Genomic DNA, 12492 nt, shown 5'->3' with positions numbered 1-12492 from the left:
CAAGAGGGCCCAGAATCCTGGGTAGTGGCAGTGAGGGGTCTGGTTACTCTGTGGATGGGGACATCAGTGCCGAGAGGCAAGTGAACCTGCTTTAGACAAGTGAGTGGCAGAGCCAGGGCTAGAACTTGGGCTTCTTTATCATGAATCCATGGGAGTCAATGTTTTTGCCAGCAGTGATGTCATAGGCTCCCTCCTTCCTGTACACTCTCTTTCATTCTACAAGTATTTATGGGGTACCAACTGTATGTGTGTGTTGGTCTCAGCCCATGAAAAGCCTTGATTTGATTGAGCTTGCAGATGAAGTAGTCTGGGCTGTAGTATGTGCCATGGAGTAAAGAAGAGTAGGAAAGGGAGCCCTGAATGTGGACGCTCAGAAGGCCACGGCGGCTGAGTACAGGCTGAGGGGTTCCAGCCGTGCTGAGTGCTCTAGGGCTGGCATCCACCCAAGGTTCCCAGCTCTGCTCCAGGTGGAACCACAGCTCCTGCTTCTTCTCTTTCTGGCATCTTGGTAATGATTGTTTCGACTGACTTAATCTTGAGGGCCATGGGTGTTATGACCTTGTACTCTGAGTTTGGGCTATCTGCCAAAATAAAATTTTCAAAGAATAAACATTATTTAATAAATTAAGAAACCTTTTTGTGGAAAAAATTAAATAAAGTATATCACATGGCCAACACTCATTTAGTTATTATCTTAGCTGAAGAAAGGGTGTTAAAAGATACTCTTTCTTGACACAGTATGGTGGCGCATGCCTGTAATCTCAGCACTGGGGAGGCTGAAACAGGAGGATCACTGAGTCCAAGCTACGTAGTGAGAAGAGAGAGAGAGGGAGGAAGGAAAAGAGAAAGAAATTCTCTTTCATTGTAACTATAAGACAGTCACATGGTTTATGTTTTTCTTTTTATTCTCTAACAAATTAATTTATATCTAACTTCAATGATCAGTAATTTTGAATATCAGTAACTTATCCTTTGTTTATCTCCAGAGAATTCAGATTCACATCAGAAGTTCCTATTCGACTTGATTATCACGGCAAACACGTATCAATGGATCAGGTTTGGAAACTTAGCACAGATAAGCTCTATGAAATTAACTCATTTTTTATTTTTTCCCCTAATGGACTCAATTTTACTGTGTGTGTGTGTGTGTGTGTGTGTGTGTGTGTGTACAGTGTATGCTTTGGTTCAGGAACTTACTTCTCTTCTTGATTCTGGTTGTAAAACAAATGGGCGAGAACTGAATCAAATTCAGAGGTTGGGTTCAACGTTGGCCTTATGGAGTGACCAGAATAATGGAAAGAATTAAATGAATGAACTGAAGTATCACTGTATATAAATGAGGTATAAGATTTTTAAGTTCTGTTTTTATAAATTATATATCATTTGCTTAAGTCCCATGCATACATATTGGCTTGCAGATATTATAAAATACATATTTTTCTGTAAATATCTGAAGTATGTTAGCTTCATTAACGAATATTGCTTTGTGTTCAGATAGCTACTGTGTTAAATGTTGAGTCTCTTGTTAACTTACAGATTAATTTGGACTTACTTTACTTTACAGGGTACATTAGCTGGGATTTTGATTGGCTTGGCCCAGTTAAACTGCTCGGAGCTGAAGTTGAAGCGGCTCGTCTATCGGCATGGGTAGGTTGCTTACTGTGGGAGACGGGGTGAGGTGGCTAGCGCTGGCTCACAGGCTGAAGGCCCATGAGCATGGCATGTGTCCGTGAGTTGTCTGCAGCGCTGTGTGCAGAGAGCTCCTTTTCGGAAGACCCTGCTGATTAGGGGCTCATTTTTATTTCAAGGAGAAGTAGTTTGAATAGATTTCAAAAATAAGTACAGTTTAGGATATGCTTAATAATTTCCTAAAATCATGAATTAGCTTTTTTGGTGAGAATACTTGAAGTTCTCATAGTCATGATTCTTAGTAGCAGTTAGTGGCAACTTGTAGACTTTGGCTTAGTCCTGTGCCGGAGACTAGAGTACTCAAGAAATAAGAACAGAATGACACACACATACTGTTTAAGCCTTAGAAAATTAACCTTGCATGTCTGTTTATGTCTACCTGGAGGGCGAGAAGAAGATTCAAATTGGGCTTCACTGGCTGAGTTATATTTTCTGTGACAAAAAATGTTAAGCTGTTTGTGGAGCATCTCTAATATTTTTTCTTTGAAGTTTGTACATTTTCTTGTAAGTGGGAAAAAACCTTACCTGAATGTAGAAATGTATTTAATTTTGTATACTAATAGTCACTTGCTCTAGTTTGCTAGGTGTGGACAAGTTATTCTCATATGCAATCACTGAGTGGCTCACTGACATTAAGAAGAACCAGCTCCCAGGAATCCTGGGAGGGGTTGGGCCTATGCATTCCCTAGTGCAATTAGGTGAGTTTTTGCCTTTCCACCCTTTTCACTTGTGAGTGACCGTATGGGGGGTTGGGAACACCAAATTCAGGACACTAGCGGAGCTTTGAGCCCCAGGACTGAGGTTGCTTTCTGTGTGTTGACTTTTGCAGTCCAAGGCCTGAAGGACCTGGTCTGGTTGCCCATAGAGCAGTACCGGAAGGACGGCCGCATTGTCCGAGGGCTGCAGAGGGGCGCCGCGTCCTTTGGTGCCTCCACAGCGATGGCTGCCCTGGAGCTCACCAGCAGGATGGTTCGGACTGCTCAGGTACCTTCCTGGCTACTGTACAGATGGGAGCCACTGCCAATGTTCAGGCTGTTTTGTTTTTAAAACAACACTGAAAATATACAAAATGTTGAGAGTAGATATTTTACTTACTCTGATTTAATCTTGTGCTTGTTTTATTGCTTATGTGTCCAGTACTAAGTAATTAGTAACATAAAGCAGTGAAATTATATATCATATTTGTTTGTCTATTTAAGGTCAGTAATAGCTCTTAGATTATCAGGGGATTTGCTTCCCTGATCTGTATGAAAAGATCATAGTGAAATTAAAGAAAGCTTACCCAGTTAAACAATGGAAGTATTAAATACTTACGTGTTAAGCTACATACATTTTTGTTTTTAGCTTTTTGTAAATGTATTTAATACAAGGTCTATAGGGTCTCACTACACAGATCAGCCACATAGTGATCCTTCTGTTTTCAGCCTTCCAAGCGCTGGGATTACAGGTGCGTGCCGCCATGCCCAGGCTCAGTTGCAGGCTCAGCACACCCCAGGGTGAGGGCCAGCATGGCACATGCTGGACGGAACCCCAGTTCCTGTGTCTGCCTAAGCAAGCGCTTTAGTCTGCTGAGTTATCTGGCTGGCCCTTCGGGTTTTTGTTTTTGTTTTTAATGTATTTGATACAGGGTCTCACTATGCAGCTCAGACTCATAGTGATCTTGTTTTCAGCCTCCTCAGCGCTGGGATTACAGGTGCGTGCCAACACGAACCCCCCAGTCTCTATGCTCTGCACAGCCTGTAGGGGGTGGCGCGGGGCTAGGGATCCAAGGCTACATAAATTAACATGGAGACTTTGAGCATTCTCAGTGGAGAGGGAAGGGACTGATTAGGTCAGCTTAAACCAGTGAGAGGTTTCAGTGTAGCTTCCATGCTCTTGTTAGGGAAGTCACAAGCTCTTGCAGGATGGGAGCATCTGTGCAGGGCTTGCGTGTTTCCTCACTCCCTGCAGGAGGTGCACCATTACTGTGCTGGTGCGAGCTCTCCAGGCTATCTTCTAATTCCTTCTAATTCCTCGACCACCCAGGCAGCAGCAGAGACCGCATATGACATGGTGTCCCCTGGTACCCTTGCTATTGAGCCCAAGAAGGCCAAAAGGTTTGCTCATCACCGCCTAGCCCACCAGCCAGTGGACCTGAGGGAAGGCATGGCCAAGGCCTACAGCGTGGTGAAGGAGGTGCGTGCACACCAAGGGAAAGTCCCCACGCTCTGCATTTCCCTGCCCTGCTGGCGAGGACATGGTCAGAAAACCCTTAGGAGGGGGCTGGGAGCTGCTGCTGTAGCGTGGCGTTTATGTTTGAGGCTTGGGTGTGACCATGGGCTCCCGCACAGAGCAGTGGCACGTACTGTTTTTTGTACATGTCGTCATAGTTCTGTTACTTAGGCTTGTGAACATAAAACCTACCAGTGTTGATATTTTAGGGTTATATAACTGGTGTCATTCCACAATTTATGTTTCAAGATAGATCTGTGTTGATAGATGGGGTCTAATTTAAGTGATTTTTTATGGCATATTGTAGGAATACATCATAATTTCCATACTTTGCTATTGGTAGACACTGAGTTTGCATTTTTGCTGTGGGAGTGGGTTCAGATGTATCTGTAGGGTGGAATGGGTGAGGCGAAGCTGTGGGCATCATGACACTCATGCAGCATGGCTCACTTTCTCTTTGACAGTTGTGCCAGTGAACCCTCATTCTTTCTGAGCATCGTCAGGGACACCCCTGGCATCTGTCTTAACATTCTTCTAATATGGCATAAAGCAGCTGGCAGTTGTCTGTGTGGCTCATGTTTTAGGACTTCATTAAGCGTATTTTCTCAGTCATGTTCAGATGACAGTCGGAAGGCTGTGAGCCAGTCCTTTACCTAACAAAAGTAGCCCCCTTGACCCTTATATCTGTGGGAAGACCACTGGGGTGTAGGGTCAAGGTGCAGTTGTGTACTTAGAGGGAAGACCACAGGCCAACTGTTTTTAAGGCGATGTAGTGCATTGCCGGGCAGTGCTGGGAGACTGAGGTGCGTTGCCGGGCAGTGCTGGGAGACTGAAGTGCGTTGCCAGGCAGTGCTGGGAGACTGAGGTGCGTTGCCGGGTAGTACTGCTCACACCTGGCCAGCTATCAACATGTGTTGGAGGGAAGATCTGGAAAAGGAGCACTGGAGTTCAGGAACAGCAGGGTGGCTGGTGGCACAAGGAGCATTTGCAGGTGCTGGCCTGAATCACGAGCTGTGTTCATTTAACATGGATATTGATGTGCTTTGTACCAAATGTATAGTGGCCTTGAGGAAACAGCTCCCCAGGACGGTGACTCCCCATTGGGGTAGCCAGGAGGTAGTGGGGCCAGGCTTGGAGGCTAGAGAAAAATCCAAAGTTTAATTCTTCTCCAAAATTCAGCAGGAAGCATGCAGGAGGGGAGGGTGAGGATGGGATGTTGGAGTAGACCACATGTGAGTTCTGTCCTCAGAGGTTGCTCCTGGCGAGTGATGTGGCTGTTAGCTCACAGTTGCTCCATAGTGAGCTCATCCTTTACATCAGAGGTTGGCAGACTACACTGCAGGCCACGGCTGACCCACACCTGCTTTGGGATGAGTATTGGCCAGCTTTCCTGTAGCAAGGACAAAATGCGTGACACCCATGGCATGAAGGAGATAGAGTCTCTGGCCAGCAGCCCCAGGAGGGAAGTCATGGGGGACGGGAATGCAGGCGGAGCTGCACACCTCACAGCAGTGCGGAGGCAGAGCCCAGGGGAAGCACGCCAGAGAGGGAGCGACGAGAGCTGCATCTAGTGCCCAGGGTCATGCCTCCGTGGCCACCCAAGCACACCCCTTCTTGCTTTCCTAATGCCTCACAAGTCAGTCAAGCTGACAATCACCATTAACTGTCACAGTAAGCCTTCGAACTGATGATGTGTTTTGCAGTTGTAAACAATTAGAAAAATATGTGAAAAAAATCTCTGGGATCTGGCCCTTTTCAAAATATTTGCTGCCGGCTTGTATCATTCTGTATAATGGTAGGCAAGTCCTTGTGAGTGTGGTATTATTCACCTAGAGGTTCTCTGTTGGGCACACACTATCTTCAAGTGGTACCGCATTCTGGAGACAAGTTGCACCATTTCATTCTGAGAGATACCGATACCAAAGGAAGTAGGCAGCTAAGTGGTGAGGCTGGGAATTAAACTTACTTCCAAGTGTCCGTTCTTGGTGGTGGTAATCTGTAAGCTGGAGTGAACTAATGCCTGTCCATCCTTTGTATGATAGGGAGGGAGGGCTGGGAGCGGATTAGGTATATGTATAAGTGGTAAAAGTTCACTTTGTATTCTCAGATTCTCCTGCTGGCTGTTACATTCTGGATCTTTGAAAAGTAGCATTTTTTCTTGGCCTCTGTGTGTGAGTGTGCGTTTGTCTCTGGTGTTAAATGTTTTTGTTTAGCACACTGGGTAGAAACAACACTTCAGTAGCTTGCCAGTGCGGTGGCTGGGTTCTGGGTTAGGACAGGGTCTTGGATTTCCTGGAGAACCCAATGTTCCTTTAAGCTGTGCCTGTCACTGAGGCTGTCTGTCACAATGGAATGTCCCTTGGGGATGTCTGAGGTAGAGAAGTGACAGAGACTCAGTGCATGTGAAGCTTTATCACTTCAGGTGCTGTGCACACTTACGTACCCAGCCTCTGGCTCAGCGGTTGTGGCTATTTTGTCAGTCCACGTTTGCAGCACCTGATGCTGGCATCCACTGTGCGGGGCTGTACGTTGACACACTGCATCCTCGTTCCTTTTATTCCCTGCCCTCCCTCCGTCCCTCTCTCCCTTGTCTCTCGGTTCCTTTCCCATTTGCAAAAGACCTCCCCATTGCAATTCTTTTACTATTCACTGGTGAGGAGAAGGTGGAAAGGCTTCAGGAGCTTTGTTCTAATAATTCAGCAACAGCTTCCTGCGTTGCCTTCTCAGAATTTTCAGTGAAATCCAATAAAGTGTTCTATTTGGGGTTTTATGTTAATTGAATGTTCCACAGGTACCTTTTCTAACACATAGGCAGTAATTTAAAACAAATTGAAAAACTTTCTAGAACTCAGTAGAATGAAGTGTTCTTGTGTTACTTGGAAGAGCCATCAGCGCAGTCCTTCGGTGGGTGCGTGTGCGCAAGCTCTGTTTGCTAAGTTGTTTTAACAGGAGTGATTAATTGTGCCAGCAAAGCTGCTCTTAGATCATTAAATAGTTCTGTAAACCTCCCTGTGGGAAATTGTGGCTTAGCTACATTTTCCACTCATTAGTGTCACAACAAAATGCTAAATGGTAATAATTGCCTCTTTCCCTTATAATTAGAAAATTGTCATAGAAATAATTACCCTGGCTAATCTCACAACAGGGTTGTTTTGTGTTTTGCTGTCGTGACATGTGTGATGCTAAGTGTACTAAAGTAAGTCGTGGCACAGGATGGTTCCGTTTTCCGGCCTGGTCCAGTGAGTCACCCTTCTCCCTTCCTCCCGGCTGCAGGGCATCGCAGACACGGCGCAGACCATTTTTGAAACGGCGGCTCGAGAACACGAGAGCAGAGGGGTCACCGGGGCCGTGGGCGAGGTCCTGCGCCAGATCCCCCCAGCGGTGGTGAAACCCCTGATTGTTGCCACGGAAGCGACGTCAAACGTGTTAGGTGGCATGAGAAACCAAATCAGGCCCGACGTCCGCCAAGACGAGTCTCAGAAATGGCGCCACGGTGAAGACTGAGGTCCCGGCCCACGCAGCTCTGCGGGGAGAACCAAGGAGGAAACCAGGAGCTATATGTCCCATGGCAGCGGCAGCACAGACTCGTTTAGTTTTCTTGTGCTCATCTCAGGAACAAAAGCATTTTTTGGTTAAATAATTTAATGTCAAAATACACAACCAAAAATCTCTGACATCTTAGGGCAAGTATTTGTAGAAATGTTTGGTGGTAGTGTCAAAAGTCATTAAAGCATTTGCTGCCAAGTTAGTGGGATGCTTACTTTTATTAGAGTGACCATAATTCTTGTTCCAGAAGCATCGAAACCTCCTTCCATGACATAGAGCACTCAAGCGCCGTCCGAGCGCTCCGCAAGCACTCACCGTTCCTGTAGTCTTGGGAGTTGATTTCTCTCAAGGTTTAAAAAGAATCACAGTTTCAGAACTTCCTTTGAGAGTGAGAGAAGCCACTGGGGGCGCAGAAAGAGAGGGTTTTCACGATAGCGCCCTGAAACTAATGAGCTGCCCAACGCGTGTTTCTTTACCCTGCTGCACAGTTTCTTTCCGTTGACTGGGAAGAGCCCTCTGCAGGCTGGAGAGTGAATGTTGCAGACGTGTTCTGTTGTGTTGCACTTTATCCGTGTGTGTGTGTGTGTGTGTGTGTGTGTGTGTGTGTAAAAGTCATGTGCTGTTTTCCTTATGTCACTTACTGAGTTATACAAGATATGAAGAAGAATAAACCTAAGTTTTTGGCAAAGAAAAGCAAGCCAGATGTAACAGCCTCCTTCAAGTGGCTGTGGAAACGTGTGTTCCGTGGTGACCTGGGCCGTGGGCTTGGTGTGTGTTCCACTTCAATCAGGTTTAGTGCAAGCTGTCAGGAGTGTGTGGAAAGGGAGAGTGGAAATTGTTTTTACTCTGAACATTAAATAAAAATCCTGAGAAATATGCCCTAGACAACTCATTCAAAGTATCATTTTTACTTGGTTAACAATGTACATTTTGATAACCTGTCAGGAATGAATAAAGTATTTTTATTTAAAGGTAAAATGGTTCCATGCTTCCATGAATATCTTGCTTCTCTTAGAGCATATTTATAGATGCAGCACCCAAAATATTAGGGAATGTTTCCCAATGTGAGCTGTGGTTGCTGTCAAGTGAATCTTCACTGCGGAGGAGCAGGGAGGGCCCCTCAGTGTGCTGCCCAGCAGGAAGGCGGGACTGGCTGTGTTGCTGCTCTTCTGAGGGCCTGGGGGTGGGCAGAGATTTCGTCAGAGTGCTTGGCATTTCAGAACTGCATTCAGTTTGGGGTTGGAAAACCAAGTTAAATCAATTTCTTCTCTCAACTTTTGAAACAGGAAAGCAGAACCAAAAATCCAGAATTTATATAAATTTAGAATTTATACAAGAATTGTGTTAGCATTTAAACTTGCGTTTTTACTGTTGAAAAATGTAAAAAGGCAGTGCTGGGGTGAATATCCTGTAGGCATCGGGAGCTGTCTCTTGGTACTCTGTTCTTGAGATGAAATCCATGATTCCTATACCCAGGGTAGTCATCTCGTTTATGACTGTGCCAGCCCCGCCTGCCCTTGGGCCACTTGTCCCTACCTAGCTCTAGGGCTTGCTTGTCCTTATAGATCATGATATTACTCGTTATCATTCATCAAAGTGGAAAATGCTTGATCAAACTTAAAAATGTACCCCTTCTTTTAATCCATAGTTACCCAAAGTTCAGTTAGATTTAGTGTCAGGGGATAGTTATCCTCTGCCCTCTGAATTGCAGGTGGACCTTCTTTTTGTCAAGTTTAGCTTATAAAGTCTGTCTTTCCATGAGAGCTGTGCTGGGTTCTGCCCTCCCGTTCCTGCTGTGGATAAAGTTGTTGGGGACAGAAACCCTGTGACCACAGTCAGTGTCAGAGGCCCCTTCATGGACAGTTTAGCCAAGAAACTTTACTTGAGGTGTCTGTTGAGGGCCTATTTATATTCAAACACTTCGGAGTTAAGAATATTTAGTGTTTTCTTGGTAAAGAAGTGTTCTTCCTGACTCGGGTCATGATGGCACAGTAAAAGGTGCCTGGCGGGAGCCCTGTGTTGCCTCGCCTGGGAGAGTGGAAATTGGTTTTACAAGCCACAGTGCCCACGCCTGCAGAAGAAGAGACTGCGTGGTGTGCATGGTGGCGTGTGCCCCTGTGCCACGTAGCGTGCCCAGCTGTGCTGCCTCAGCTCAGTGGTGGCCAGCCTCTTGGAGCTTTCAGTTGTACAGACAGCCCACTGCATTGTGCATGCTGTAGGTTTGCCACCACTGCTGTAAGGGGATCTGCCCTTGTTACACCCAGAGCATCCAGGGACTACTTCAGATCTTGGGATTCTCAGAATGGTACAGTGCTGAAATCCAGATGGGCTTCATTTTTTATCTTTTGAAACAGGGTCCTACCACGTAGTCCAGGCAGCTCTTGATCTCACTATGTAGCTTAGGCTGGCCTCAGACTCCCGAGTGCTGGTGTGTGCTGTTGTGCCTGGCTGGAGGTGCCGTTCCCGATTGGAGTCGACAGCACATGGCCACTTGTTGCTATGCGGAGTCTTTACCAAGTCTCTCCCAGAGTTTGGGTGAGAAGCTGGTCTGGCCTCTGCCAGTGAGGCTCAAATCCCTGTAGTACTATAGATGCGTTCAGCTGACCTCATATAAATGGAGAGGCAGCAGGGCCATAGCAGGCCTTTGCCTTCCATGGAGGTGACTTAGAACACCTGCTTTTCCCTTCCTGTCTGACCCCACATGGCTGTCCCCCATCAGCAGAACAGCCGTTGAGCATTGGTCTTGTAGGACAGGTAAAAGCTGATTTGTCTTGCAGCCAGCATGCACTAGACTTTCATTTTAATGAAGTTTGGGTTCAGCTGGGAATTCCACTTAGAGTACATATATTTGACACCAACAATTTTGTCATACAAAAGCCTCCTAAAGAAAAAAAATCTTTTCAAGTAGCAGTGTGCCTAAGATGGCAAAATACTAAGGCCCAGGGCTTTCTGGTTTTGGCCACGTGTCACTTTGGAGTGTGGTTGCGACATTTCCGGCCTGTTGGGAATTGCTTTTAAAGATCTCCTTTACGAACTGTTTTGTGAACTTGACGTCTTTGTTCAGCTTTAAAAGTGGTCAGACAGCTGCTGCGGCCTGGAAGCTGCTTTCCTGAGGCAGGCACTGTTCTCCTCAGGCATCTAGAGGCCCCAGCAGGACGGCAAGTGAGGAATCCTGTTTGTACTAAGCGGCCTCAGGATTTTCTATTCACTGTCTTCATATTAATTCAAATTTTGTATTTATAAAAAAACCCCAGCAAGACAATGTAAGACAAAGTGCTCCCCTTTTACTGTTGAGTTTCTTATACCTGTATTGTGTGTCACTTCTCAGGTCAGTGGTGTGCTGGGCACTGGGGGACACTCCCTGCTCCCCTTCCCATCCTCCTGACTTCCCTAGGGTACTAGAGAATGTCAAGTTTTCATTCTTCTTTTTCTTTTGCAGGAAATGTTATTTTGCTGTACTGAAAGGTCTACAAAAATTAACGTAGTAATCTTTATCTCAACCAAGTAATCTTTATCTCAGCATCTTCACGACTGTGGGGGCCATGCACCTCTCTTTAGCAGCCAATCACATGCCAGTTGCAAGTTGCCAGTTTGATCCAGAAGTTATTTTTCTTTCACCACAGAGTTTACAAGTTGGAGAAAAGGAAAGCATTTCAGTAAGCTGCCGTGACAGGCTTCTTTGAGGATGAGAAATGGGTCTTAGTGGCCCTGTTTTTCATTCCGCAGTTCTCTAAAGGTAGAAGTGTGTCATACTGCCTGTCCCCTGGTTAGATGCGCATGGTGAGCGTATAGCTTCGTGGGAAACGTCAGGGTGCCATCTGCGTCGTCGGTCAGGGTTCTAAGTATAGTAGCCGCTGCCCCATTACATCTGTAATGTCTGGAGGGCCGAGCTTGCAGCCCTGCCCACCTCAGAAAAGAAGTTTACTTTGCTGTGTCCTGCATTTTGTACATAGGCAGTAGTGGCTTCCGGTTTCGGGTTGGATTTGTCTCCTTTGTCTAACTTGCCGATTACCTGTGGCTACTTGCTTTTTCATTGAGAAATGTGGTAGGGACACCACGTTGAGCTTCTGTGTTGATCTTCCTGACTTACATTAGATACTAAATTATTTTATCACAGTACTGAGAATGTATATGTACATGCTGGCCATCTTTGTTTATTTTCTTAACTGTGGATGTGAATAAGAATTTTAATGCTGTACAAGTATTTTTGTGTAAATGTAACTTGTTAGTGTGACTATTTAAAACATGAAATTAAGAAACTCGTGAAGACAATTAAAGTATTCTTTGGAGTTTGCTTTTAACATAACCGTCAACTGAGAATTGGTCCCAAAGCCTGTACGAAGAGCCTTGGGTTGGGTAGGACTGTGTGCATCCAAATACTAGAACTGCTATTCTTGTGGTCCTGGGCCCCTCTGACAGATAGTTTGGTGCCTCTCTTCTACTGGTAGTTGAGACATTGCAAATAACGTTAACATTTGTCTCTCTCTCCTTCCCCTTTGGAGTATTAGTCAGTGTGTTATGTGTCCTTAAAATGTGGATTTGTGCCAAAATACCTTACAGCTTTGGTCTTAAGGTCAAGTGTTTCACTCTCATTTTACGAAGAGGGAACTGAGGCAAAGGAACATAGAGGAGTGACCCGAGGTCAGCAGCAAGTACGTTAGAGCAGGATCGAGAAGGGTTTCCACGCCTCAGGGCAGTCGGTGGGGCATCTATCCTTGCCCTTGTGTAACTTGCAGAGAAGCTGCCACCAGAGAGGGCAGGGGCTGTGACAGCGACACACAGCGGGAATGTAGAGCAGGGTGACAATCCCAGCCCGAGGGACTCCTGCCCAGCTCCCCACATTCACACCTTGTGTGTCTCCTCCCAACTACAGCGTCCCTGGCTTGCAGGCCTCAGAGCATGAGTGTGATGATTCTCTGTGTCCTGTGACATCTGGGGATGCCTTTGGTCTCGTGTGTCCTGTTCTGTTTTACAGGCTGGGAAAAGTGGGGCTGAGTGTGGTGCAGGAACTGTCTCAAGGCCACGCAGCCAGTCGGCTGGGCTGGG

General features: G+C 46.0%; 1 protein-coding gene across 3 annotated transcripts in view; it reads left to right on the top strand.

Annotated features, from left to right (window-relative positions):
- Nucleotides 1-8322, top strand: part of Atg2b (autophagy related 2B) — a 98478-nt gene extending 90156 nt beyond the window's left edge. For 2 of the 3 annotated variants that reach the window (XM_023719612.1, XM_023719611.1), the window contains 6 exons: nucleotides 987-1075; nucleotides 1563-1647; nucleotides 2266-2387; nucleotides 2519-2673; nucleotides 3715-3864; nucleotides 7174-8322. In XM_023719612.1, the coding sequence (XP_023575380.1) occupies nucleotides 987-1075; nucleotides 1563-1647; nucleotides 2266-2387; nucleotides 2519-2673; nucleotides 3715-3864; nucleotides 7174-7404 (832 nt within the window). In that variant the 3' untranslated portion in view covers nucleotides 7405-8322. The remainder of the gene's footprint in view (nucleotides 1-986; nucleotides 1076-1562; nucleotides 1648-2265; nucleotides 2388-2518; nucleotides 2674-3714; nucleotides 3865-7173) is intronic. The other variant, XM_004635179.2, reaches the window with a different exon arrangement.
- Nucleotides 8323-12492: the final 4170 nt, after the last annotated feature.

Source organism: Octodon degus, unplaced genomic scaffold, assembly GCF_000260255.1.
Source record: "Octodon degus isolate 3935 unplaced genomic scaffold, OctDeg1.0 scaffold00070, whole genome shotgun sequence".
Taxonomy (NCBI): Eukaryota; Metazoa; Chordata; class Mammalia; order Rodentia; family Octodontidae; genus Octodon; species Octodon degus.
Note: the sequence above shows the minus strand (reverse complement) of the source record. Positions and strands in the feature narration are given on the sequence as shown.